The sequence below is a fragment of the Pocillopora damicornis genome, chromosome 2 (genome assembly GCF_964200805.1).
Source record: "Pocillopora damicornis chromosome 2, jaPocDami1.2, whole genome shotgun sequence".
In the NCBI taxonomy this organism is placed as follows: Eukaryota; Metazoa; Cnidaria; class Anthozoa; order Scleractinia; family Pocilloporidae; genus Pocillopora; species Pocillopora damicornis.
The window spans coordinates 37,607,595-37,632,770 of record NC_142671.1 but is presented as its reverse complement, the minus strand read 5'-3'; the positions used below and the strand labels follow the sequence as shown (position 1 = coordinate 37,632,770).

Genomic DNA, 25,176 nt, shown 5'->3' with positions numbered 1-25,176 from the left:
GAAATTTATTCAGGAAGACCATTTACGTAATTTGTGGCAACAAGTGGACTTTGAGACTCGCTAATTATTTTTGAAGTAACGTCAATTGTGTTCGTCTCTTGATGGAATTGGTTTGTTTGTTTTCCTGTTTACTCGAAGCTAAGGCTTGGTCATAGTTGCTATAATTTCCAAGTTTCTTGCGGCAAAACCGCGGTCTGTGACCCAATTCCGCAAAAATCGCGTTTTTTCCTTCTTAGTTGTTAAGGCAAGACAGAAGAATTATTCAGTCACCTTACTTCTTACGCAAACCTTTTAATTTGTACATTTTGTCCTCAGGTATTAATAACACTCTTATAATTTCAAGTCTATTGGTAGTCATCTTCTCTAGATGTATGATTCCAAATAGATACTTACAAGCGATCTTATGAAATACGGAAAATTACGTCCGTCGTTTCTCTTGTAGTAGATAGGAATTCTAGCTACATTTCTACCACGAAAATTTTGTGATGTTGTTTGCTAGTTACGCACCGTTAATCGAAGTTCCGCATTTCAATTTCCATGATATTATCGAGAATGCATTCTGTGTGATCGCTCACCAATAAGTCCACCGTATCTTAAGAATAAGAAATTTTTTTCCATAATCTGCACTTACCATTTTTAGGGGAAGAATTATCACTACGTTTAAAATCCTTAAATATTGTGAAAATGTACATTTGTACGATTACGTAATCATTACGTCATGAACAGCAGATATTGATCATGCTAAAAAAGTGTCGCTAACAAATATTTTTGAGACGATAAAATGAAACTTACTAGGCCACAAAGTTATCGTGTATTTTTAGTTGGAGGAAAGAAGCAATTGTGTTTCGGTAACTTTTCAACTAGCTTCCACAATTGTTTTTAACTAAAACTTCCGCCGCTCGTGTGGCTTCCATCCAAAAACTCTTCGTCACGTTCCCTTTGTCTCGGTATATTGAGCAATCTGATTGGCTATTTTTACAGATTCTCTTTTTTTTCAGTGGATGATACACGTCACGTGACACGTGAGCTAACTAAGTCTGTGCAATATGGCGGGTGGAATTTAACTGAGTACAAAATAGTAAGAAACTCGCGGACAAACAACGAATTTTTAGGGATTTACTGCAACTTTAAGGCTGGAGTCCATTAGTTTTCCTTGCGTTATGGATGATTCAGAGTATGAAAGCCTACCAACGGAAAAGGTGACGGTACATCTTGCCGCGGGCGCTATGGCAGGAGTTATGGAACATTGTGTAATGTACCCCGTGGACTGCGTGAAGGTACGATCGATCTACGAGTTGAGAATTCTAAAAATCAAACGTAATCAAATCGAACAATTCACATGGGTAAAACATGGGTTTTCTCCTCAATGAGCGCGGGAAACGTATCGGCTGTCTATCTTAAAACATGTAGGCTGGTCTCGATCAGTACTCGTGGCCATGTGAAATTCAACATTAGGTCACATTGGGTGGGTGGAATGTTTTCGCCAATTTTAGTTTTACATCTGTAAATCGTAGGCATAGCCTATAACACATAGTTCACTTTTAATGTTCGGCAAGAAATCTAGAACTTTCATTTTTTGACACCGTCACTGTGGATGATATTGGGTCATTAGTTTAAGTTTTAACCAGAAATACTCCCGCAGATAATTAAAGGCTTTGCAATTATCGATTACGTCGTTTAGATCGTCGTCAGCTCAAAAAGTTGTTCTTATAGGTCGAATTTGTAAAACTTTTTATTTACATCTTCTGGGGTTGAAATTTCCCTCAATAAACAAGTTAGCCAGCTTCGGGAAATGCCTGTCGTTGCTGGCCAGATTGCAGGGGAAATGTTTGCTCTGTAAGAATAGCATTGATACTGCAATATTGGACTTAACACGCATTCAAAGAAGTGGGAATTAAAAGAGCATTACACTTTTGTTATGATATAGCACACCTTTAAACAATCCAGTCTATACAGATGCATGTCTATTTGTATTGCAGATAACTGCATGTGCTAACAATTAATCACGATAACAAAATAGTAGAGTCTATGTTCCGGTGCATTTAAGTGTGTTTTGGGTGGGACCCAAAGTCATTTTAGTTGGAGCTGACAGGCAAGGGTTGTAACTACTCTGACAAGAGCTCAAAATATATTTATGCTGGGGAACATAAACTGTATTGCAATTATTGTCACTTGTGAGGGTGCCAAGAAATAAAAACTGAAAAAATATCACCAAAACAGTCTGAACAAGTACCTTGTATTCAAACTTCTTGTTTATTTTGGAAGTTGGATGAAAAAAAAAAGTTTGAAATTTGCATCAGTGGGAAGTTTTGACCATCACGTAAGAGTTGTAGAAAACTGCAAAAAGTTAAAGTAGTGTTTGTGCTGTTTTGAGTCTGGATTATGTAAAATCATATTTTTCACTCAGGTTTTGCTCTTTTTTTTCTTTTTTTCTTTTTTTTTTTTTAAAAGGAATGAAACTAATTCATATGGATGGCTTTATATGGTCAAGTACTCAAAATTTAGCAGTGGAAAAAACTGATATGCCTCCTTTTTAATTGCAGACAAGGATGCAGAGTTTACGTCCACATCCAAATGCTATTTATAGAAACATTGGGGATGCTCTTACAACTATGGTTAAAAGGGAAGGACTTTTTACCCCACTCAGGGGAATGAATGTGGTGGCAATAGGAGCTGGCCCTGCACATGCTCTGTATTTCAGCACTTACGAGGCCACTAAGAAGTTTCTGAACGGGAACCAAGACACTTACAATCCCTTTTCACATGGTAGGTATCTTTGTAGGCATTTGAGAATGTTAATGATACACCTTTCAGAGCTGAAGAAAATGTAAACCAAGTGAAAGTGAAGAGAAGGCAAGAGATAACAATGTTTCCTCTGTATTACTGGAAGAAAATTGTATATTCTGCAAGTTGATTCTTAAAAAGTTAATCCCCTTGTCTATTTTTTTATGGTTGTGATTAGTTATTTGGTATATTTTCAGCTTTTCAAAAGAAAACAAAGGCAGTATTTTCATTTTTTGTTGGAGATTTGGAGAGCTTGAAAGACCACTTTCACATAATTTGGCAACAAAAATATTTTTGATCCAGCTTGTCTAATATATTTGAAGAATTTCCCTTTCTTGATTATTTTGCTCATGGATTCAAAGTGAGGCAGTCCAAAAGGGAAACATTTACTTCACATAACTTATTCAGGTGCTGGCTAGTAGTTAGCGTTAGGTATTTTGGAGAACAGTTGTTCCTTTTCTTAAGTTGCAGCAACACCAGATGATATCTGAGAAGACATTCCAGATATGGTTTGCTAACATGTAGTTAAGCATTTTCATAAATTTATGCATAACTTCCTAATCTGTAGCTTTTATTGTTTCTTTTTCTTGGGTAGATTTTTACCTTTTTCTTGTCATTTGCTTGGTAGAGGGAGATGTTACTGCTTGGTTATTGGAAAATTTTGGTCATTACTGCATTATATGTACTCTCTCAGTTCTATAGCAAAATGCATGCTCATCATTTGGCCTTGAACTTAACTGATAAAATAATGTGGCTACAAAAGAAGAATTTCTCTCTTTGTTTTTCTTTCTATTTTATTTTTCATTGTTTCGAACTTTGAAATTCTTGTTACCTCAAATGATTGTGGATTGAAATTGTTTTTGGAAAAAAAAAATTGTCAAGCAAACTTGAAATATCTTATGTTAAAGAAAGATCATCTGTCAACAGACATTAACTGGCTTTTAATATATTTTCCTCGTAGGTCTGGCTGGTATTTGTGCAACAGTATTTCATGATGGTGCCATGAATCCTATAGAAGGTGTATCTAGACAGTGTTTCTTCTAATTCATCACTAGTTTTATCCCTCACCACCTTTTAATACCCATGCAACATAAAGTCACTGAAAATAGCTTGAAGCAATCTGTAATAATTTTATTTAATGTTACTCAAGAAGATAGCTATATTTGAATGGTGATGACTCCAGTCAACAGGTCTTCAATTCTATTTTAAGGTGAAGCCAGTTCACCATCCAGTTGGTGATGTGGCACTCTCTTTGATAACTATAATTTAGCTCGGGAAGATTCTGGACAGCCATTCTGCTGCTGGGCAGATTACACACATAATCATACAGTTAACTATTGGCCCTCCATTATTTAGCATTTGTTTGTACATACACAATACTATCTTAAGTGTTACTATACAGTACATAGATACTAACACTGTATTTCTCTTCTTTTGTGGTGTCAAATCAGTGATCAAGCAAAGAATGCAGATGTATGGGAGTCCATATCATAATGTTCTTCATTGCATAAGGACTGTATTTCGTGAGGAAGGATTCAGAGCCTTCTATCGCAGTTACACAACTCAGCTTTCAATGAATATACCTTTCCAAACTTTGCACTTTACTGTGTATGAATATGCGCGAGAGACACTAAACCCTTCGCGTGGTTATGACCCAAAGACTCATGTGATAGCAGGGGCAACTGCGGGAGCTGTTGCAGCTGCCATAACCACACCACTGGATGTAGCAAAGACGTTACTTAACACCCAGGAGAGGGAAGCTGTTTGCTTAGTTAGTAAACAAGAAGGACATGTTTACTTAAATGGAATGGTTACGGCTTTCCGCTCTATTTACAGACTTCGTGGCTTCTCTGGTTATTTCCAAGGAGTTCAAGCTAGAGTGCTTTATCAAATGCCATCATGTGCTATTTGCTGGTCAGTTTACGAGTTTTTCAAACATTTCTTGCACCTGACTGAGAAAGAGACTACTGATTATGAACTCACTGTGGCTTAAAAGAATGGGCATGGAGAAATCACAACAGCAGATTCTTTTATCTGCAGATATGAAAAGGTAGTTATCAGTAATCACATAGAGTCTTCCATGGAATGCCTTAATCGACTTATTAATGAAGATGGATTTCTTGGCTGCAGCTGGTTTGCCAGTTTTCATATATGTTAAGGAGACTACAGCATTATTGAAAGTTTTAAACCACCTTGGAAGGAATAAGGAGTACTTGGATTCAGTGGTTCCTTGTATTGCTGTGGCTTTTTAATGTAGTTGAAAGTCAAACTCAAGATAGAAGGAAGGAATTTTGTCTAAATGATGATGTGCCAGTTCCTTCATTCTATTGCCTTGTTGTAGGTTTAAAATGTAGATGAGAAAGTTAAGGAGAGGAATGTCGGCTTCAGTGTTATTATGCCACTTCCTGCCTCACTGGACAGTTCTACATAATTTGGAAGCAGTGTAGTTTTACTGCTGATGGTAGTGTTTGAGGTGTTTATGGAAGATCATGTGATGCATTTTAAAACTCTTAACAGTGCCTTTAGGGTATGGAATGAAGTAGTTTATTAAGAGTATAAAACTGAAAAAGGAAGTTAACCATGCACCAGTAGATTAATTCAAATTGTTGATACATTAGGGAGCTGCAAATCTTATGCCAATGTTTATTTTTACATGGAAAGTATATCCATGTGTTTGCCATGACAAGGCAAATATGATGATAGTAAGACAGTGTTATAATGTTTGAATTTTGGGGTGGCTGCTCTTCAAAGAAGAATTTGCAGTTTCAGTTTTCAGCCATTTCTTGTTGTTAGAGGGGCACAGAGCTTGTTGCAGTTAAGTAAGATAGGACTACAGACTTTCTCTGCAGGGTTTTGTGACCTCTTCTGGGCAGCAAGAGCTTCTACCAGTCTTGCCATTTCACTGGTATGAGGTATCTTAATCATTTATATTATGGCATGGAAACAAATCTTGAAAGGGCTGTGTACGTTTATACATATATATATATATAACTGCATATATTATATATATATATATATATATATATATATATATATATATATATATATATATATGAGCAGAAGTCAAACTCGGTCTCACAGTGTTTGCCAGTTTCACTCTGAAAAGGTGTAGTTAAAGATAAAGATTTGTATTGTGAATGATTTTAGAATAAAATTCAGCTCTTTCTCACTAAAATGCATTGTTCTCTATTGATAATTTGTCGCCTTGGAACCTTTGAACCTTTAAAGAAAGGGCTTCTTGAGTGGGTGATCATTTCCTGTATTTTCACAACCTTAAAACTTGATTCAGTAGTGATAATGATGAAGAAACCTGGATGCTAGTCACTCCCTAGAATAAAGGATATGGGAAATACTGCCTGGTTGGTTCAATCAATTATGAACCTATATGGCTGAAAAATTGTGGAAGTAAACATCGGTGGGGACCTGGATGAGGCAAGAAGGCAAGAAGGCAAGAAGGCAACAGAGAACTGATTGGAGGGTCTTGGTGTTTAAATCATCACTCCAATATTAGCCCCTTCAGGTAAGATATCTTTTCTTAACTGCACAAACTATTTACTGGCATTAAGCTGGTAAAAATATGTCAATTTAACCTATTTGCTTTCAGAAAATTACATGGCTCTATCTTCCCTTTGCATGAATGCCTGACTTTAAAAATTGTTCAAACAACCCCACATGACAATACCATGAAAAATTGTGTCAAAAAGTTGGAAATGCCTTTTTTCTTTATCATTTTACACCTTTCCTTGTTACTGTTATGCTACAAGTTATATTCTTTAAAAAGAATTGCTAAATTTAGGGAGAGAGTTCATTTTCCTGTGCATTAAGCAGTACAGAACAAATCTAGCCAGGGTTCCTGGGTATAAGGCTCTCTATGGTCTTTTTTTGCATGTTTTTGTGGTACTCTCCCATTAAGACAAATGTTTTTGTTCATCAGAATATTTGGAATTAGGCATGAGTAAAATATTAACAATATTTGGCATTTAAGTTTCAACAATTTTAAGGCATAGGTCATCTTGTGGAGAGAATCCTGTGTTTATCAGTATTCTCTACTCCTACCTAGGGAGAGGACAGGTTCCTCTGAAAGCTACCCCAAGCCCAGTTTATAATTAAACATTGTCAGAGTTAACCACTTGCTACAAGGTGTTATGATGGCAGTACTTCCTAGCTAGTTATTATCAGGAAGGACAGAGATGATCATTCCATATCTTGGCCAGCGATATTCTCTTGGGAGGACAAGCTGAAAAAAATGTGACACTCAGCCTAAGTCATCATATAAGATTTCTCCTTTAGAGACAACACTTTTAAATTAAATAATAATTGAAAAAAACAGCCCTAAATATTTGACACAAGGATACCTCATTGGGCCTTGTTAAAACATCCAGGTCTCTGTCAAGTGTTTGTAGGAAGTCCTCAGTTATCAGAACCTGATAGACGAAGTAGAAGAAGAATACACTGACAAGCAATACCGACTTGAACAGAAATTATCTAGATCTCATTTTCTAGCCTGTATGACAACGCTGGACATGTTAATGGTAATAAATCAGTTGGGAAAGAAAATTGCGATTAGCAACCAAGCTCTCAAATGTAAAAAGGCTGACTACAGTATCCAATTTCTCCTCACAATATCACTTTTGAATCAAACACCCAGGTTTGCAATAATAAAGGAAATGATCTCAAATTTAAAGAAACTCTTAATTGCTAAACAAATTCTTTATGTTAGTCTCATGGGGAATGTACAGGTGTATATGGTACAGTATGGAGAATAAACATGCTGATGTCAGAATATAAGGTGTTACCACCCAGGCATTTCTTTAATCCTCTAACCCCTCAGAGTGACTGGTGTCTAATTTCTCCTTACCATATCACTACTGTATCAAACATTAGTGTTATGAGAATAAAGGAAATGATCACCAACTAAAGTAACTCTTGATTGTTGAACAAATTCTCCCTGTCAGCATCTTAGTAAATGTACAGAGAACAGTATGGAGAAAATGAATACAGATGTTGGGGTAAAAAGGGTTAACTCAAGCTCCCACAGTCAATTTTTTTTCTTCTCTCCCTTTCTTCCTTTTGTCACAAGACTTACAGATCTACTCCTGCGAGAGGGAAGGTGATGGGAGAAGGATGACCTTTGATACTTAGCATACATTTGATCTTTTTCATACATACCTGAAGCCAAGTTCCACATGCTGCAAACCTGTGCTCATTATCAGCAATGGAACCAGTTACATTAGAACTAAGAAGTGTGATGGCCATGTCATTGACTGAACTATGGAATGTGAAGTGTCGTCCATGATTAAGCCGACCCCTGTTTAACAAACAGACCACAATCATTATTATCTAACAACCCCATCATCATTATTATCACCATCATCTAATTTTTTCTTTTACATGGAGTTTAAAAAATAATACAGTGACTATAAAACACTAGTTTTATCTACTGGAAACAAGTTGAGAATTCATCATCATATGGAGAAAGTGTACAGCTCTTTTCAAGAATACCTCAGAGCTAGTGGTAAGAGCATGGCTGCCTCCAAACCAAACCGAAGATGAATACCTCGCAAAGTTCTTGTGCGAGAAATTTCACTGACAACACTACTACAAGCAGAGCGTCTTTCAGTCGTCACACCATCTGTGGCCTTGTGTGATGTAAAGGAAGACCCACTGCGTATTGGTGGTAGGACAGGGAAGCGTGTGTTCAGGTCCTTCCCAGTCTGGGTTTCATTCGATGACCCATAAGAAAAACTTGTTTGTTGGCTGGTAGAATTATTTACAAAGCTTTCTTCCCACCAGCATTTTGCACTGACACCACTTAGATTGGAGCCCTCTTTCTCAATTCCATTTGTAACTGTTTCCTGTGAATAAAAATGACAACATAATATTGTATTAGCTTAGATTAGAGGTAACTAAAAATGTTATGTCATTAGAAAGCTTTGGATAAATAATGTAGGTGTTTTTTCTCCTCCTTCTGTAACAGTTGGACATATATCTCATAATTGTGTAATTTTAATATGACAAAAAATAAGTTACATTTTTCTAATCAAATACCAGTAGTTGAACAAAAAAACATTTATACTTCATTACATGCTGCCATTGCAAAAATGCTGCCCTAGACTAAACATCACAAGTGATATTAAAATTACACATCGACGCCACTCTTGAACAGACAAAAAGGGTTTCCTCAATCAGAAAAACAGTGTCTATTGGAGTATTGTGATAAAATAAAATAAAATAAAAAGTAGGGTAGAACTCAGTAATCTACCCCTTCCTTACAAATCAATATAAAAAATATTACGTACAATTTTCTGTGGATGATTTCAGTGGTTAGAGAAATATGAGTTTAAAATAAATCCTGTCCTTGAATAAAAACAGCATCAAAAATGGAAAACATTCAATGACCAGTGGAGTGTCCAATTGAATTAATCGAATAATTGTAACATGACCATTTTTAAAATTTTTTTTCCCAGTTATCTTGTGTCACTTAACCAATGAAAGATCACTAAGATTTACCCGCAGGGAGGGTTTAATTACAAAAATTGATTCTATCCTGTCCATGTCAGTCACAAGCCATGGTCCACCAGCTCTGAAAACAAGGGAAAGAAATTGATAGACTTATTTTAATCATTGATTTACCTTTTACCAATTTACTGAACAAAGTTTACTAAAAACATGTATTTGTTACATAAATCTCATAATACATCTTTTATCAGCAGCTCTCTTCATAGTGCTAGGCCTCAAACCCTCTGAATGACTCACCAAACTAATCACTAGAAGTTGTTATCTTGATCTAAAACTAAATTCTTGTAACTATTCAACAGATAAATGTGTAGCAGCTAGAGGGGAGAATTAACAATCAGATCTAGGGTGTTAAGGTATTAAGTTGGCAATATTTTGTGTTAATTAGAGCTATGAATTTAGTTTCTCTCCAAAGGTTACCTGTGCCTAATCAATTGTATTACATATTTATATTATATAATATGATGAGAATTTTTGGAAATAAAGATATTGGACCCTCACTGCCATCTCTCCCCACCCCCCCTCCCCCTTCTCCTTCCCCCCTCCCCCTTCTCCTTCCCCCTCCCCCTCCCCCTTCCCCCTCCCCCTTCCCCTCCCCCTTCCCCTTCCCTTCCCCTCCCCCCTTCCCACCTACCAACCTCCTATCAATGGCCAACTTAATAATACAACTCACACTCTCCTCTTTCCCAAAGGTAACTGTTGTGGAGAGGTTAAACTGTAGTTTTTTCATTACTTATGGATATTTTAATTTTTGTTGAACTTACGGAGGTACTTGTTTTAAAAGATCCAACACAGCAATACCATTCCAATGTTGTGCTGCTTGAAGTTCTTCTATACAAATCCCAACTACCTGTTGTTGGTAAGTGCAGTTACTAGTTTATAATTATATTCCATTCAATAAAGACTGAGAAACAAAAACAAATTAAAATTATTGCTAGAGTGCTTTACATTACCTGAATGAAACGAATTGATCCCAAGGGACCTGTAATAACTGGTACACGAGGATCATCTACCATCAGCATGTGTTGTATGTGGGATGGATTACAGTTATATTGACCAGCAGCAGAAGGTGTCTGGTCTAATGGGAGATGCCAGGAAACATGGTCTCCACTCACTAGCATGTTGTCTTACAAAAAAAAAATTATCATATAAAACAAACATAGTGCACTAAACAAAGGCTAAGAAAAGGGAACTTTTCATGTGCATATCACCTCTTCCTTTTGTCAAAAGAATTTAACTATTTTCCTCTGAAGGTTTCCAAAAGCAGGTTCTTTGATAGATAAATGAATGTAAGCCTACCTATAAACAGTAGAAGGCGCAGTTGCCCAGTGGTCAGTGCACTGGACTCCAGGTGGAGAGGTCTCCACTTGACACCTTGATGAGTCAATGTGTTGTGTTCTTAGGCAGTGTCTCTCTCCACCCATAAGTATAAATGAGTATAAGCAAATTTTCAAGGAAGCCTGATGAAATGCTGTGGGAGTGAGGGGAGGTAACTTTGTAATGGACTAGCATCCTATTCAGGGAAGAGTAGTAAAACTTGTGGTCGCTTCAAGCTACATGGAGACCGAGATAAGCTCCAGCTAGGTGCGTCAATACAGACTTAACCTACTGTATAATTAATACATTCCAATTTGCAAGAGAGCTTTATGTCTTTACCCGTCTGGAACACATAACGTGCAAGGGACTGGAGCAATTCTGCTGGCCAGCTGGGTGGTGATGTCTCTCCAACTTGCTTCTTCAGACGAAAGGTGAGCTCAAAACCAAATCCACTTGAACTGTCTCGCCTATTGACTCTGCAGCAAATTATAAAAAAAAAAGTTCTATCAGGTCCTTTCCAATAATATCATGACTCCAGAGAAATAAATAGAAAATGTGGAGGAAAAAAGGACTAAATTAGAAGGAAAATGCTTTTCATTTTATGGAAAGTGAGTGTTGGGTAAAACCAAACAGTATACTGAAACAAAAAAAAAATGTTTCTACTAGGTAATGCAAATCAATAGAAAAATTTATCGCACATACTCATGAACACGTCCATCGCCATGGAGATCAGACAGTCCTGCTGAGATATAGTGCCAGTGTGAGGGAATCCCCTCCATTGGACTGCCAGGATTATTGAACATACTGATAAAATCCAGGGGATCAGGACCACCAAGCCTGCATAGAAAGGCCACAGTAACTTACATCAAGTCTCATAAGGAAAGTGACCCTATCCCTCTCTTCAAGGATTTTGTCACCTGGGCCCTCTGAGCTACCCATAGTAAACACTTAAGATCTGATCTGTATTTATCACCTGGAGGAGGGTCAGAGAATTTTGTTTGTGTCAAATTAAAATTTGGTGATCCCCCTGTAAGGCTCTGTAAAATTGCTATGATCTCTCTCCCCCCCCCCCCCCTCATTAGCAGTTAATTGGCAGTCAACTTTTTAAAGTCTCTCCCTGTTAACAATGACTGATGCCCCCCCTCTTCCCCCTGAAAACCATATGATCCCCCCAAAAATCCCCCAATCCCCCTCCACAGGGATGAAACATGACTGGTCCTTAACAGTCACCTTCATACATTTTGCATCATGACACAGGGACTAAACAACGAGCTGCAAAGGCCTTCTAAGCTCAATTTCAAAGTGCTTGCCTTAATTTTGCTCTGTAACTATAACAAAGTGAGAAGTCTAGTTTTAAGAACAGGTAAAAAATGTGACGAATTATAGCAGATTTACACTGTGATATATGTAAAGATAGTTGCAGAATGGCCGTTTCTACATCTCTATCGTATTTTAGCTTGTATCCTTTCATAATGTACTCACCAGTATTTAATCAGAGCAGTAACTTGTAGCGGATTCGGTTGATCAGGATAGATTTGTCTTAGAGTGGAGTAGATTGTTTCTAAGCCTCGAGGCGTTGGAATACTTGGCGCCGGTAAAGACATTCCGCAATATCCTGACATCGCTTCCCGCAGATATTTTGATCACAGAATTTTAAGCGCAAGTAAACAGGATAATAGAAACAAGCCTACTATTGGAAACTCAAAGGATAAACAAATATGCCCTCTGATCCTGAGCTATTAATTATCCAAAGCCAAACTTTAGAGTCATGAGATAAAATTTCGTAAAGTGATAACACACATCGATGGAATGTGCGATGCGATCGGTTCTTGAAGAGAAATTCAGCGATCACGCCAAACGAGAGAACACTTTGTTACCGGATAGCGTAGCCACGTGATTAAGCAAATCAGTGGTAAAAAGCGTTTTCAAGAGTCAAACTTCATCATGGCTCCAAAGCCTTACTTTGCCAAACATGAATCTCAGATGTGTAATAAATTTCGAAGAAGACTGGACCGAGGTGAGGTTATGGAGCACAGTCTTCTGGGATGGATGTCTTTCACAAACTCTCAAGATGGCGGCCGAACGACCAGCCAAACTTGATTACAAATCGAGGCTTTTAGTCGACCAGATTGTACAACATATAAAGTCACAAGGCATTTTTGACCAGTTTAGACGTGACTGCACTGACGAATTGGAGCAAAAGGTTGGTTAACGACCGACAAGTATTCTTGTTTTTTAATCAAGTATTGTTAATTAGGACGAGTATGACAGGTGCGTTATCGCAACTTCAGCTCAGAAAATCCTATAATTTTTTCTACATATGCACATTGTTCTTCAATGATTTTAACCTTATTCGCTCAGGAATCCTATCGTCAGTTGAAGCAAAGAGTTGAGAGCCATGTGGCTACATTCTTATCAAAACAGACTTGGACAGACGCTTTGCCCAAAAATCAAGTCAGAGACAGTCTGCGAAAACATATCAATCAGTAAGTATATGATAATAACTCTCAGAAAATTTATTTATGAATAGAACTATTGGAGAAATTTCAAATAAGTGTCGTGGGTAATATAGGATGGCTTTTCTTTTGCTTTGTGATCATACCTAAAAGCTTGCCCTACCTTCTAAACAGGCGAGCCAGATGCTAAATTAAATCAATTGCAACTTTGTCTCTTAATTTCCTTTGCACATATTTACTATGAGCTCTTATTATCTTCTTGTGAGATTAACCTTTGCTCTCTTTGGCCATTACCATTTCTTGTATCTAGGACTAACCAACCTCAATTGAAAATAGTTCTGCAGCTTATCTTACTTTAATACAGATTTGTTTTAAGGATAGGATAAGTTGCTCTGATAAAATTAAACAAAGTTAAGGATGTAGATGGAATTAGATTTCTCTGAAGAAATGTTTTTGTATTTATACTGACAGAGTTGACTTAGCTCTTATGATACAATTTGGAATAGAACTTTTAATTTTTAGTGAAATAATACCTCTTACTAACCTTTTTTCTCAGTCCAAAATAAAAGGTATGGACCAAATTTTTTTCACTTGGATTTATGGCTCACACCTTAAGTGTGCAGGCCATAAATCAGAGCAAAAAAGGACAAGGTTCTGTAACTTACAGTACAGACTGCGAAAACAAGCTTAGTAAGATACATGTTATGTCTCTGGGTTTTAATAGAGGGTGAACAATTCAATTAAAAAAAACTATTAAATTTAGCGGCCATACAGTGAAGTATGGCCAACTGAATTGACCAATTATGGTGCACCTACTAACTGAGAGATACAATAATGTTCTAGATCAGAAGTGTTGGAGCGAGGCATAAATCAACTGATCTCCCAAGCTCTTGATACTAAAGCCAAAGGCTTCCAAACTCACATAGAAGGTGTTGTACAGAACTACATCTACACACAAAATAATCCACAAAATCAAGACAAACAAAATCGCAAACACAAGACAGTGGATGAAAAAGAGGATAGCAAATCTAACTCAAGCTCTGACTTCAAACATGCTGGGATATGTGACATTAGTGACCTTATTCCCATACCAGGCCTTACGAGCACGGTTGCCAGGACAACAGAGACTGCTGATAAGAAATCAGGGGCTCAAGAGGGTTCAAAGAGTGCAACCTCAAAAAGTTTTCCAACAGGAAAGAAGTATCAGTCAATGCAGGGGAAGTCAAATTTGCATGCAGGAAAAGGCGAGGAAAGTAAGAATGCAAGTCCCTTTGATGAAAAGGTTACACAGGTAGATGAGAGTAGCAAATCTAAAGATGGAAAAAGCAAGACATCAAGAGTGAAAGCAGAGAATATGAGTCGAGATGAGAGTCGTCTTACACCTAAAGTGGAAGAGAGTTTTTACAAAGTCAAGGATGAGATGAATAAAATCAACAGATTGAAACTGGCAAGTTCCAGTCCAGGGGAAAGTTGTGCTTCTTCCTCACTGGATGAAAGAGGTGACAAATACATGACATCTGAGGGAAAGAATGAAAATGCGAATCAAAGTTATCTTTCGTCTGGAGTTGCTGAAACTGAGGCTGTCAAGGAGGAAATCATGAGGGGAACAATAGTGAAGGCCGACAAAGGAAATGAAGCAAACACATTGATTAACTCCAAGGTCAAAGAAGAAACAGTTAATGTTTGTGCAATGAATGAAGAGAGCAATGTTCCAGGGAAACTGATGGGGGAACAAAGAGCCAAAGCAGGGACAAAGGTCATATCTAACTTTGGTAAATTGAAGCAGGACAACATGGTGCTGAATGAAGGAAGTAAATGTATGCAAAGTGACAGCTTTCAAACAGTGACAGCAGATGACGAAGTTCCTAAAATCTGGAGTGTATTCAATGAAACACCTGCCATGGATGTCACGGTTTCTGCTGGTGAATTCAGAGAAGATGAAAATGTGAAAAGATTTGAGCCAATTATGCTGCTTTCCGAAAAGATTTCCAGGACCATTGGTGCAGATAGTGAAGAGAGAAACCCTGTTGATTCTTTAAAAAATATAATAAACACTGTAAAAATACCTCAATCTTTGTTAAGTGATTGTGGGATTGAAAAGGTTACCAAAGAGTTCCCATCAGAGGCAAGATCAGATGCTTCCAAGATGGACACTTCAACTCATGAGGTACAGAGACTGAATTTGTCAGAGGAAAGCCTTGAGCTCCTGTCCAGACAGAAAGAAGGATATGATATTCTTGGTGATTCAAATCTAGAAGCATCCTCTTTGATTGGAGTAGACTTTACACAGCCATTGTCCATGGGTGAATTTTCAGATAGTGCATCAGACATATCCGATGTGTCTTCTGTTCATACAAGTGACTTGTCATCATTTGACGATGAAGATGATGAGGAGGAGGAGACAAAGGGAACAAAGAAGACAATAGAGAAGAGAGAACTGGAAGGAGATGGTGACACAGAAAGGACAAGCGTGTCACAGAGTGAGCAGAATTCTGGCACAGCACCAAGGCGCCGCTCGACAAGAATCAGCTCACGGAGGAGCACAAAGGAAGGTGAAAGTGAAACATCAGAGGGTGAAGCCAGCAAAGAAAAACACAGAAGTTCTCATAAACGAAGGCATGGTGAGAAGAGGACCAGAAAATCTGGCCCTGTGGGTAACAAAGTACGAAGTGTATCTGATGTTGATAAACCCCGGAGAAGAGGACGACCTCGAAAAGATGACAGACATGTCAGTAGTCAATCTGGAAGTCAGATCAGGCATTCTAGAGCACGTGAACGTGAAGATAGTGGTGCAACAACAGACAGGAGTGAAAGTGATACCAAAGAGTCTAGAAGTACGCGATCACAAAGACAGATCAAACGAACACGGTGTTACTCACCCAGTAGTGAAGGGACAAGAGAAGTGTTTTTGCCTCGCAAACGTAGTAGAGATGATGTTAATTAGCTTAATAGTACTTGAGAACCTTTATGCAAGTCATTTTACAATTTGATTATCCTGATAGTTCTTTCCAGCTACATGCGATTTGCTAAGTCGAAATTATCTGACAGGATTTGTGCAAACCATTAGCGAGCAACACGTGTGAAATAGGTTTGTCTAAGAAATTACCTTTTCAAGTATGCCTACTATATATTTTCAAAAGAGGTGAAGGAATTTTTCAAAGCTGCTTTCATCCAATAAAAATAAAATTGCAGAACTGTTTCTGTGTTCTTTGTGGGGTAGATGTCATCATGAACCCAAGACCTGGCCTGCTTACGGGCAATTTTTGGGAGGCATAGTTTGCTCTTAGTGATTATTTCAAGCCCTGATGCTTTCAACTAACATTTTTTTAGTTATTTACTTCATCATCCCATGCCCCAATTAACCAAGAGTTATAAAATCAAGCCGCTGAAGCCAAATTTCTTGAATTTTTCTTGTTTTAATCCAGAGCAGATGAAGAGAAATATATAGATTTTTTCTAATCAACTTGTGCGATTTGTAAAATAATGACAAAGGTCTGACCCTATATCTTGAAAAGGAAAAAAATACTCATGAAGCAGGGTCCTTTTGACACTGCCCTTATCCATTACTTGCACATGCAATGCCATCTTAGTAGGGCATGGCTTACAGTGTCCTTGGGCATCCCTTCTATTCCCTGTGTAACCTAACGCACTTCTTGTTATCACTAGACAGTGATTAAGGAATTTTACCACACCTGCTGCTGGAAGTTTTATGCCACAGTCCTTTGCCTGGTAAACTCTTCCAATCTCAGGATTGACCAAAAAGGAATTTCTCCTAACTATATTTATACATTTCAAGGAGAAAGGCAATAAATGGAGTGAAAAATATCCGTCATTATATTTTTATCTGAATCTAAATTCTCAGAGCTTTTAAGCTCACAAGTCTTATGGGACTCAAAAGTCCCATAAGACTTGTTTGACAACCATTGCAGAGAATTTAAATTTGGTTCTTGCAAGTAGAATGGGTCAAAGATAGTCTGTAATGGCATCAAAGTCCACGTTGAATGTTTATTAACTTTCAATGCACACATTTTAAGGATATATTAAGACTGTACACTGTACGCCAAAAGAAGACAGGATAATATTGCACCTACACTACATTAACTGGGAAAATGATAATCACAAAATTTAACTCAAAGTATAAAATCTAGATATATATTGCATGCAGTCAGTTAACACTTAAACTATTTAGATCTAGGAGGATGTGAAAGCCTGTGAAAGTCAGTCTACTTCATACCCCTGTACAGTTCATTGATTTCAAGACTGATTTCCATCAAAATTGAAGCCTGGTGTCCCACTCCTGCATTGTGAATGTTCCCAATAGAAAAATGCAATGCAACATAAATCAATATGACTTCTTAACCCTTTAACTCCCATGAGTGACCACAGAAGAATTTCTACTTACAATATCAATACAATGTCAACCAGATAAATGAAGAGAATAAAGAAAAATATCAATTTGGGGTCAATTAGTTGATCCAATACTAAATTCTCTGGACTAACATTACATGAATTGTATGGTTGACAGTAAGGAGAATTACAATCTGATCTGAGAGTTAAAGGGTTAATGAGGGAAAGAGGTGTGAGGCTGGTTACATCACAGGATGCAGTGATACTGCTAAGCAAGACCCAAACCCATGGTGTCATTAGTCAAAGCCCTGTCAGTGTCATATTCATTCAGTCTACTTTTTCATGATGGAGATTGAAAAAAGGTTTCTAGAGCATTCATCAACTCTACCATTCAGCCCTTACATTATTATTTTTTCAATCATCTCGACTGGCATCTACACACTTCAACTCTTACAGCACCAACTGAAAGAGATTGATTTCATATCATACTAAGAAATTTTTGGTGTGTGACCATTATGTTGGGTCTCTAGAACCTTTAAACTTCTATGAGTGACAGACAGAATTTCTCTGTGCAATATTAATACAATATCAAGCAGACAGGAGATAGGAATAAAAAAAATTATCTGGTGATAATAAGTTCATTCAATATAAAATTATCTAGTAAACAGTAACAGTACAACACTTGTATGGCAGACAGTAAGGAAAATTACTAATGAGATCTTGGGAGTGAAAGGGTTACTCATAATTTCCTGTCAAATGAGAAGATAGTGAGATCAATCTCAGAGCTTGGTCTACTTTCTTTTCAAACCACAAGAATGCTAAATCCTCTGATTTTTTACCTCTCAATTACAATTAGGAAAATAAATTACAATGAAAACCTTTGGTACAGTTAGTTTTTAACAGAGTGCAGAACATTACCCTGTCAGTTGTCCACTACAAATTAATCTGGTCTAAAATGAAATTACTTATGACAAGTATCTACAGTAACTACTGGACAGAGCAGAAGGAACTCTTGGTTTGGGATGGTGTTGCTCTTGAAGGCATTTCATGATTTCCATACTGTATGATGTCAGCCTTAATGACTCTCTGTATGTTAAGATCAGTGTCAAGGAAAATGGCAAACCACAACTCCTCATTCAGCCTATCACTCAACATCAAAACCATGCAACTGGAGACTTAAGCAAGAAAAGCTAATGGTAGCTTCAGGCATTTGCAGTCACAAATTAAAAGTTCTGTCTATGACAATATGGCTGGACTGATTTCAAGTTCAATACTGTCAAACTAAAATATGAACATAAATTATAATCCAAGCAACATGGAAGAAATAGCTGAACAACAGCTGTGTGACAAATCGACAAGCACAAGGAAAACCAATGAAAATGGGAGCAGAAATGAAATAAAACTACCAAGGGTGAAACACATTCTTACCAATTGTCCTCTCAATACACCTAAATGATAAAAACATACTGGAAACTGTAATAAAATATTGCAAAGACTATAAGATTATATTATTTGTTGGCAACACAACACACAGACAACACACAAGGTTCTGAAATGTGATCAGATGGTAACATCACTAAATCCTAATCTAACAAACAGTTACCCTTATGATCTACCAATCAGCATAAGTATTTAATGGACATAATACATTTGCATAACAGTTTTTAAAGGATACAGATTGTTGCTCCATTTCATTCTTTGTTAGTCGTATTCCTAATACTTCTGCAGCTATTTTTTGAAAGCAGAGGCTGATCTGTATATAATAAAGTAAAATGTTTACTGTCATCACACTTGTGAAAGATGTATGTACTTGTTATCAGTTCTGAAAACAGTATAAAATCAATTTCAATGGGCATAACATTTTAACTTTGACTTTTTATTTTTTTATACAGAGCAACTAACCTGGTCTGCTGTCTTGGCAGATACATAGTAACTAAAAACAAAAAATAACAGTACCTTAATTCCACTAAAAATTAAAAGAACTCACTTCACCTGTGCCAAAGGTTTAAATGCTGGATTGCACATCAGGCATTAAAATGATGAAAAAAACTAAAAAACCACTAGTAACTAGGGAGAGAGGCAGAGTGAAACACCCTGAGACTCCAGATTCTTACCTGGACAACCCATGCTCCTGAGCAAATTTCCCATGTTTGTCTGATCTGACCACTCTTAGATGCTCCAGGTCCACTAAAGAGATGGTAAAAAATGTCAGAGGAAAAAATCACTGATATGTCTCTTAACCCATTGACCCAACAGAGTGCCTAACATCTAAAGTCTCCTCACAATATCACCCATGAATTGCACATTAGGATCAAAAGAATAAGGGAAACAATAACCAACAAAAGCAGTCCTTGATCTTTCAACAAATTCTCCTTAAAGCAACTTAGAATTGGATAGAGAAGAGTATGGAGAATTTTCCTGCTAATGTTGGGGTGTAAAGGGTTAATTTATAACTGGAAGTGTGATAAAATACATTACAAATCAGTAAACGAAAAGTAACAAATTGGCAGATCTATAGGCAAACATAATTAGAAATGATAAACATGGCTGTTAAATCATTTGTCTCACAACTTAAAGTTGTCACTGTCAATTGCAAAGTCAAGGTGTCAGTTGAGGTTTATAATGTTTTGACAGCTGTACTGTTGCTCTTTGTCAGGGGCCTGATGATAATAGGCAGTAAAAAAGTTCAAAAAATTAAATAAATGTTATTCACAGCAAAAAAAGAAAAAGTCACTGCCAAAAAAAAAAAAAGTGCCAAGTAACAGAAGAATTTTTTGCATCCCTGTTAATAAAGAGGGCTCAGACCAAAACAAAACTTAACTGGAATATTCTCCATAGAAGCTTGATTACTCTCCTTCTAAGTAATCAGAGTATTAGGCAAAATTCTGTGATTGTCAATTGTCACTATGACTATCAATGATGGTGGCTCTTAATTGTGTTGCAGATAAAAAATATTAATTTATCTTCACAACAGAGATGAACAAACACATCTCTTTTTATCCAAAATAACTCAACAAAACCATTAAATATCACTTACCTTTATTAGCTACAAGTGCTATATGAGGTAATCGAGAGCCATCTTTCTCACAAAGCTTTTTCACAGTATCAAACCAGTCTTCAAGGTTATCAAAACTATCCTGGTTTGTTACGTCATACACCAGTAGCACAGCCTACAGAAGAATAGCACATATGGTCACCATGACAATTTAGATGATAGATAATAATGATGATGACGATGATGATGATGATGACGACGACGACAACAACAACAACGACAACGATGATGATGATGATGATAATAATAATAATGATAATAATAGTAATATTTTAACAGTGGACAATCCACGAGGTGGCTCCTCATGTCCATTGTTTCAAGGTCAAATTGAAATTTGGAAATGTTGGTTTTTGTGGAGGGACCTGGAGAAAAGCCCTTGGAGTAAGGACAAGAAACAACAACAAACTCAACTCATAAGTGACCCTGTGTTTGGGAATTGAATCCATGCCACGTTGGTGAGAGGTGAGTGCTCCTCATCACTGTGTCATCTCTACTCCCACCAGATAGTATTCCCACAGAAAGCAGTTTCTATCAGTTCACCAGTATAATAACCCATGTGGGATGTCAGGAGAACATTCAAGTGGGATATTATGCTGGTAAACCAATAGAAATTGTTGGCTATTGCTTTTATTGGCACATCTCTAAATGTTTCAATGTTCTATGAGTTGACTGATGCAATCAATGATGGGTTTTTGACCAATCAGGGTGCTCATGTTTTTTACCCTTTATGGTGGCCAATTTATGTTTTCAACTCAGTTGCTAACACTTAATTACCTGCTATACTCTCCCACCTATGCAGCACCACAGTTTCCTTAGAAACTTACCCCCTTTATTTATTGCTCATGTTAGTATCTTGGTTATTCAAGAACGTGAAATAAATCCTCCTTACTGACTACCAACCATTTAGCACTTATCATAATTGTTATCATCATTCGTGGTAGTAAAATTATTTGGTTCTTTTATGGGTTATTTTATGGGTTAGATTTTGAGACTGACATCTATCAGAAACTACATTTAAGCCTGCCTTTATCACAGTTCTACCAACAAAAAACCTAAATTAACACGTTTAAATACATATGATTTTATTTCTCTTTTCTCTGACCCTAAAGACTTAAATTGGAATCACTCAATACCACTTGAGAGTAATAAACTTTGAAGGATAAATACGTCAATAGGAAAGGGTTACTTTTCAGTTCAGCTCATATGCTTTGCTTGCTTTATCATACTTACATGAGCGCCATAAATATATTTGTCTAGCATTTTTCCACCGAGGGTTTGCCCTCCAATATCCCATACTTGTAACGTGACGTGGACATTCCCTAAAAAAGCAGCAGTGGGCAATAAATTGTGAAAAATGACGTGATAAGGCCGAAGCAATAGCACCTGTTCTACAACAGATTTCAAGTTTCGAAACGAACCTGGTAAAACAATTCTTCCCAGAAAGAAATCCAGTCCTAGGGTCTGTTTGTAAGCTTTGTCAAAGTTCTCCTGAGAATATCTTACACATATTGATGTCTGCAAAGGAAAGAGTATCACAACTAGCTTATTTAAAGGGAAGTTTTCAGCCCACTTGTATACCAAATTCTCGAAGATAATTCGAATTAGAGGCCTTCGAACGGACTGAAAAATGATCCCTGAACTCAATTATTACCCTTACCTTGCCCGATGCACCATCACCTAAAAGAACAAACTTAAGCTGATGGTCTGTTGTCGTTTCCTCATCAGAATCGGTCATTTTTTCAGTTTTTCAATAGCTGATTTAACCGAGTTTACAATGAATATGTGGAGCCATTTTGCTTCCGAGGACTTTGTTTGTAGTGACGTCACGGTAACAAAAGCAAATGTACAACATTGCCGTGGGCTCAAACGATTTGCGTAGACAAAATGGCGGCAATGGGGTAAGTTGAGGGTGATTTGGTAGTTTTTAATTTATATTTTTGTATAATTGTATTGTATAGTTTATTTCAATTGAAAGTTTAAATGATTTTATATTTATAAATTTACGGAACCATCGACAAATGAAAAAAGAGAAAAAAAATCGTGGTAAGCTTTCCGCACAGCCTCATACTTCATTATCCACACAATTCCTGGAGAAATAAGACACTGGCGGAGACAAATTATTAGATGGTTTAATTGCCTTTGGGACTACAGCTTTGAGAATGATATGGACTTATAGGGAACTCTTTCCAAAGTCATGTTATAGATATTAATGGACAATGTTGTAGCCCTTGTGTTGTAGCTTGTTTTTGCAGCCAACAAATATTATGAATGAATTTTATGGAAGTTTACCTTCCAGCTTTTGAGCAAGAATGTTGCTCTTAACCCTTTCACTCCTAAAGTGTCATTATTAATTCTGGAATTTGGTGTTTGATCAAATGATAATCCCTTCATATTTTTCTTTATTCTCATCACTCGTTTGCTTGATATTGTATTGATATTGTGAGGAGAAATTCAATCTTGGTCACTCATGGGAGTTGAAGGGTTGAGACTCTCTCATATATTTTAAACAACCCTTTATTGAAAATCCAGGGCAAAATTTACACAGTGAGCAATATCTATGCACTAAACTTTATTTTTCAGACACATTTGGTTTTTCTGTCCTCTGTGGAATTTGATTAACTTATTATAAACATGGCACTTGGAACACTGTGGACAAGAAAGCATTTCCTATTCTGGCGTACAATCAGTCAACTTGCCTCTGTGAATCACATTGTAACAATGTCCTCTCCTCCATACTTTGAGGATAAGTGTAATAAGATTGGTGCTGTTGTCACCAGAACAGGAACAGAATCAAGTAAAAGCCCGGTTGTTGCTCTTCTTGGCTGGAATAGTGCACAAGATAAGCATCTGGCTAAATACAGCGAAACATTTGAACAAAAAGGCTTTGACACCATCAGGATTCCAGCAAACCCATACAACACTTTCTTGCGATTAAACAGAGTCAAAGAGATCAGTCTGGAACTTTTGGAAATACTAGAGGAAATGAATTCAAATAAAAACAGGCCATTTATACTTTATGCCTTCAGTATGGGAGGGTTCAATGTTGGCCACTTTATTAGACAAGCAATATCTATCCCAGGGCAGAGGCATTTTAAATCCATCAATATCATTGGGTGCATATTTGATAGTTGCCCCCATTTTCCTGGTTGGCATAGTCTAAAGGGTATACAGTCCACAATTTTAGAAACCATACCAAATCCTCTGATTAAGGCTGCTGTGTGGGTGGGCTTAGGACTGGTATGTCCACCAGTTTTTTTGTTCTCTTCAGAATTAAAACAGCTTATACCAGACTCCATATCCTACCCCTCTGGTTGTCCTGAGTTGTTCCTTTTCTGTAGCACTGATCCTTTAGTTCCTGAGAGAGATGTTTGGGTTTTTATTGAGGCACACAAAAAGAAAGGTATTAAGGTTTTTGAAAAGTGCTGGGAAGTGTCAGGTCATGTGCAACATTATAGGAATTATCCTGAGGAATACTTGAGCAAAGTCAATACCTTTACTGATTATTGTATGAAACAGTATTTCACCTCAGGAATTTCTAAGCTATAATAAGCCTTACAATACAGGCTTTTGAATCTGTTTACTACAAACTTGATATAAATAATACTATGCATTCATATCAAATTTCTTGTATCTTGCAAATTGAAAGTAATGTAAGGACATATTATGAATTTTTAGTGCATAGAACTGTTTTAAAAGAAATTTTGACCTTAGCAGTTGTAAGTAACTTGCAGCATTTTGAGGTGGGGCTTTGACAACTCAATTTGCAGCTTAAGTGGCTGATTCAGTGATCTGTGTTCAGCCCTCATGTAGAGAGTTGTAAATTATTTTACTCAGTTTTTGAGGTCTTAGTTAAATGCAGGAAAAAATTTTGCTTTAACTGTCTGTTTTTTTTTTTTTGTGGGAAGCTGATGTTTTCTTTGTGTCAGAACTTAGGAAAACATTTTTCTTTTCAGCTTACCCATCTCCTTGGTATCCACATCACCCCACACTACCACACAGGAGATGCTTTGACACTCCAACCCCCCCTCCCCTTCTCATCCTTGGAAAAAGAGGAACATTCATAGAGGATACAGAAAGGTTTTTAGCTGCTAGGTATATTTCAGTTATAAGTATCTATGATTAAAATTTGTATAGGTAATTAAATATTGATGAGATAATTAAAAACTTATACCATATGATGATTTACCTATTGTTAAAAAGAAAGGAAAAGTGAAAGAGTTGCAAGGAAATCTTGGTCAAAACCTTATTTTAGGTTTCACGTTAGAATAGATTCATGTTATATTTGCTACATTGTATTGGAAACTTAAAAATAAAAGCTGCTACATTTTATTTTTGTATTTAAGTTATCTTTCCTAACTAATTTTTTTTTCTGTATTTTAACATTCAGAAACAAAAGAGCAAACAGGCTTCATAAAGAATATTTGATTTGTATCAATTATTTGTTCAATTTCAATTTACAATTACACATTAAGGCAGACTTTAAATGCAGTTTTTCATTGTTTTCATTTTGTTAGATGAATTTGAAATATATATCAATAAGATAAATCAATTTTATGAGAAAAAACAGCCTTCAGATTTCTATTGTTGTGACTGATTATGTCAATTCAGCTAGCTATACAAATTTTAGCCGTGTGTCATCAAACTTATGGGAAAACTGAGTTTTATTGTGTCGGTCAAACTTGTATCTAGATTGCAATCTGA

The 25,176-nt window shown here is 36.8% G+C and overlaps 5 protein-coding genes across 5 annotated transcripts; 3 read left to right on the top strand and 2 right to left on the bottom strand.

Moving 5' to 3' along the window:
* Positions 1 to 1,018: 1,018 nt before the first annotated feature.
* Positions 1,019 to 5,959, top strand: LOC113684073 (mitoferrin-2). The gene is made up of 4 exons (XM_027201380.2): positions 1,019 to 1,277; positions 2,544 to 2,766; positions 3,746 to 3,802; positions 4,236 to 5,959. The coding sequence occupies exons 1-4, from the start codon at positions 1,161 to 1,163 to the stop codon at positions 4,775 to 4,777; spliced, it is 939 nt and encodes a 312-aa protein (XP_027057181.1). The 5' UTR covers positions 1,019 to 1,160; the 3' UTR covers positions 4,778 to 5,959.
* A 355-nt stretch (positions 5,960 to 6,314) lies between these two features.
* LOC113684070 (suppressor of fused homolog) lies at positions 6,315 to 12,636 on the bottom strand. The gene is made up of 10 exons (XM_027201374.2): positions 12,100 to 12,636; positions 11,320 to 11,454; positions 10,957 to 11,093; positions 10,254 to 10,426; positions 10,065 to 10,150; positions 9,295 to 9,367; positions 8,287 to 8,639; positions 7,954 to 8,092; positions 7,140 to 7,208; positions 6,315 to 7,021 (listed from the first exon to the last, which is right to left on the bottom strand). Exons 1-10 carry the CDS (start codon positions 12,237 to 12,239, stop codon positions 6,950 to 6,952), a joined length of 1,377 nt encoding a protein of 458 aa, XP_027057175.2. The 5' UTR covers positions 12,240 to 12,636; the 3' UTR covers positions 6,315 to 6,949.
* On the top strand, positions 12,590 to 16,264 carry LOC113684109 (uncharacterized). The gene is made up of 3 exons (XM_027201436.2): positions 12,590 to 12,820; positions 12,979 to 13,103; positions 13,917 to 16,264. Exons 1-3 carry the CDS (start codon positions 12,590 to 12,592, stop codon positions 16,015 to 16,017), a joined length of 2,457 nt encoding a protein of 818 aa, XP_027057237.2. The 3' UTR covers positions 16,018 to 16,264.
* An 800-nt stretch (positions 16,265 to 17,064) lies between these two features.
* LOC113684099 (ras-related protein Rab-28) lies at positions 17,065 to 22,319 on the bottom strand. The gene is made up of 8 exons (XM_027201423.2): positions 22,133 to 22,319; positions 21,894 to 21,990; positions 21,706 to 21,794; positions 20,458 to 20,590; positions 19,535 to 19,607; positions 19,323 to 19,353; positions 19,096 to 19,173; positions 17,065 to 18,506 (listed from the first exon to the last, which is right to left on the bottom strand). Exons 1-8 carry the CDS (start codon positions 22,208 to 22,210, stop codon positions 18,408 to 18,410), a joined length of 678 nt encoding a protein of 225 aa, XP_027057224.1. The 5' UTR covers positions 22,211 to 22,319; the 3' UTR covers positions 17,065 to 18,407.
* Positions 22,303 to 24,804, top strand: LOC113684119 (transmembrane protein 53). The gene is made up of 2 exons (XM_027201458.2): positions 22,303 to 22,373; positions 23,056 to 24,804. Exon 2 carries the CDS (start codon positions 23,107 to 23,109, stop codon positions 24,019 to 24,021), a length of 915 nt encoding a protein of 304 aa, XP_027057259.2. The 5' UTR covers positions 22,303 to 22,373; positions 23,056 to 23,106; the 3' UTR covers positions 24,022 to 24,804.
* The last annotated feature ends 372 nt before the right edge of the window (positions 24,805 to 25,176 follow it).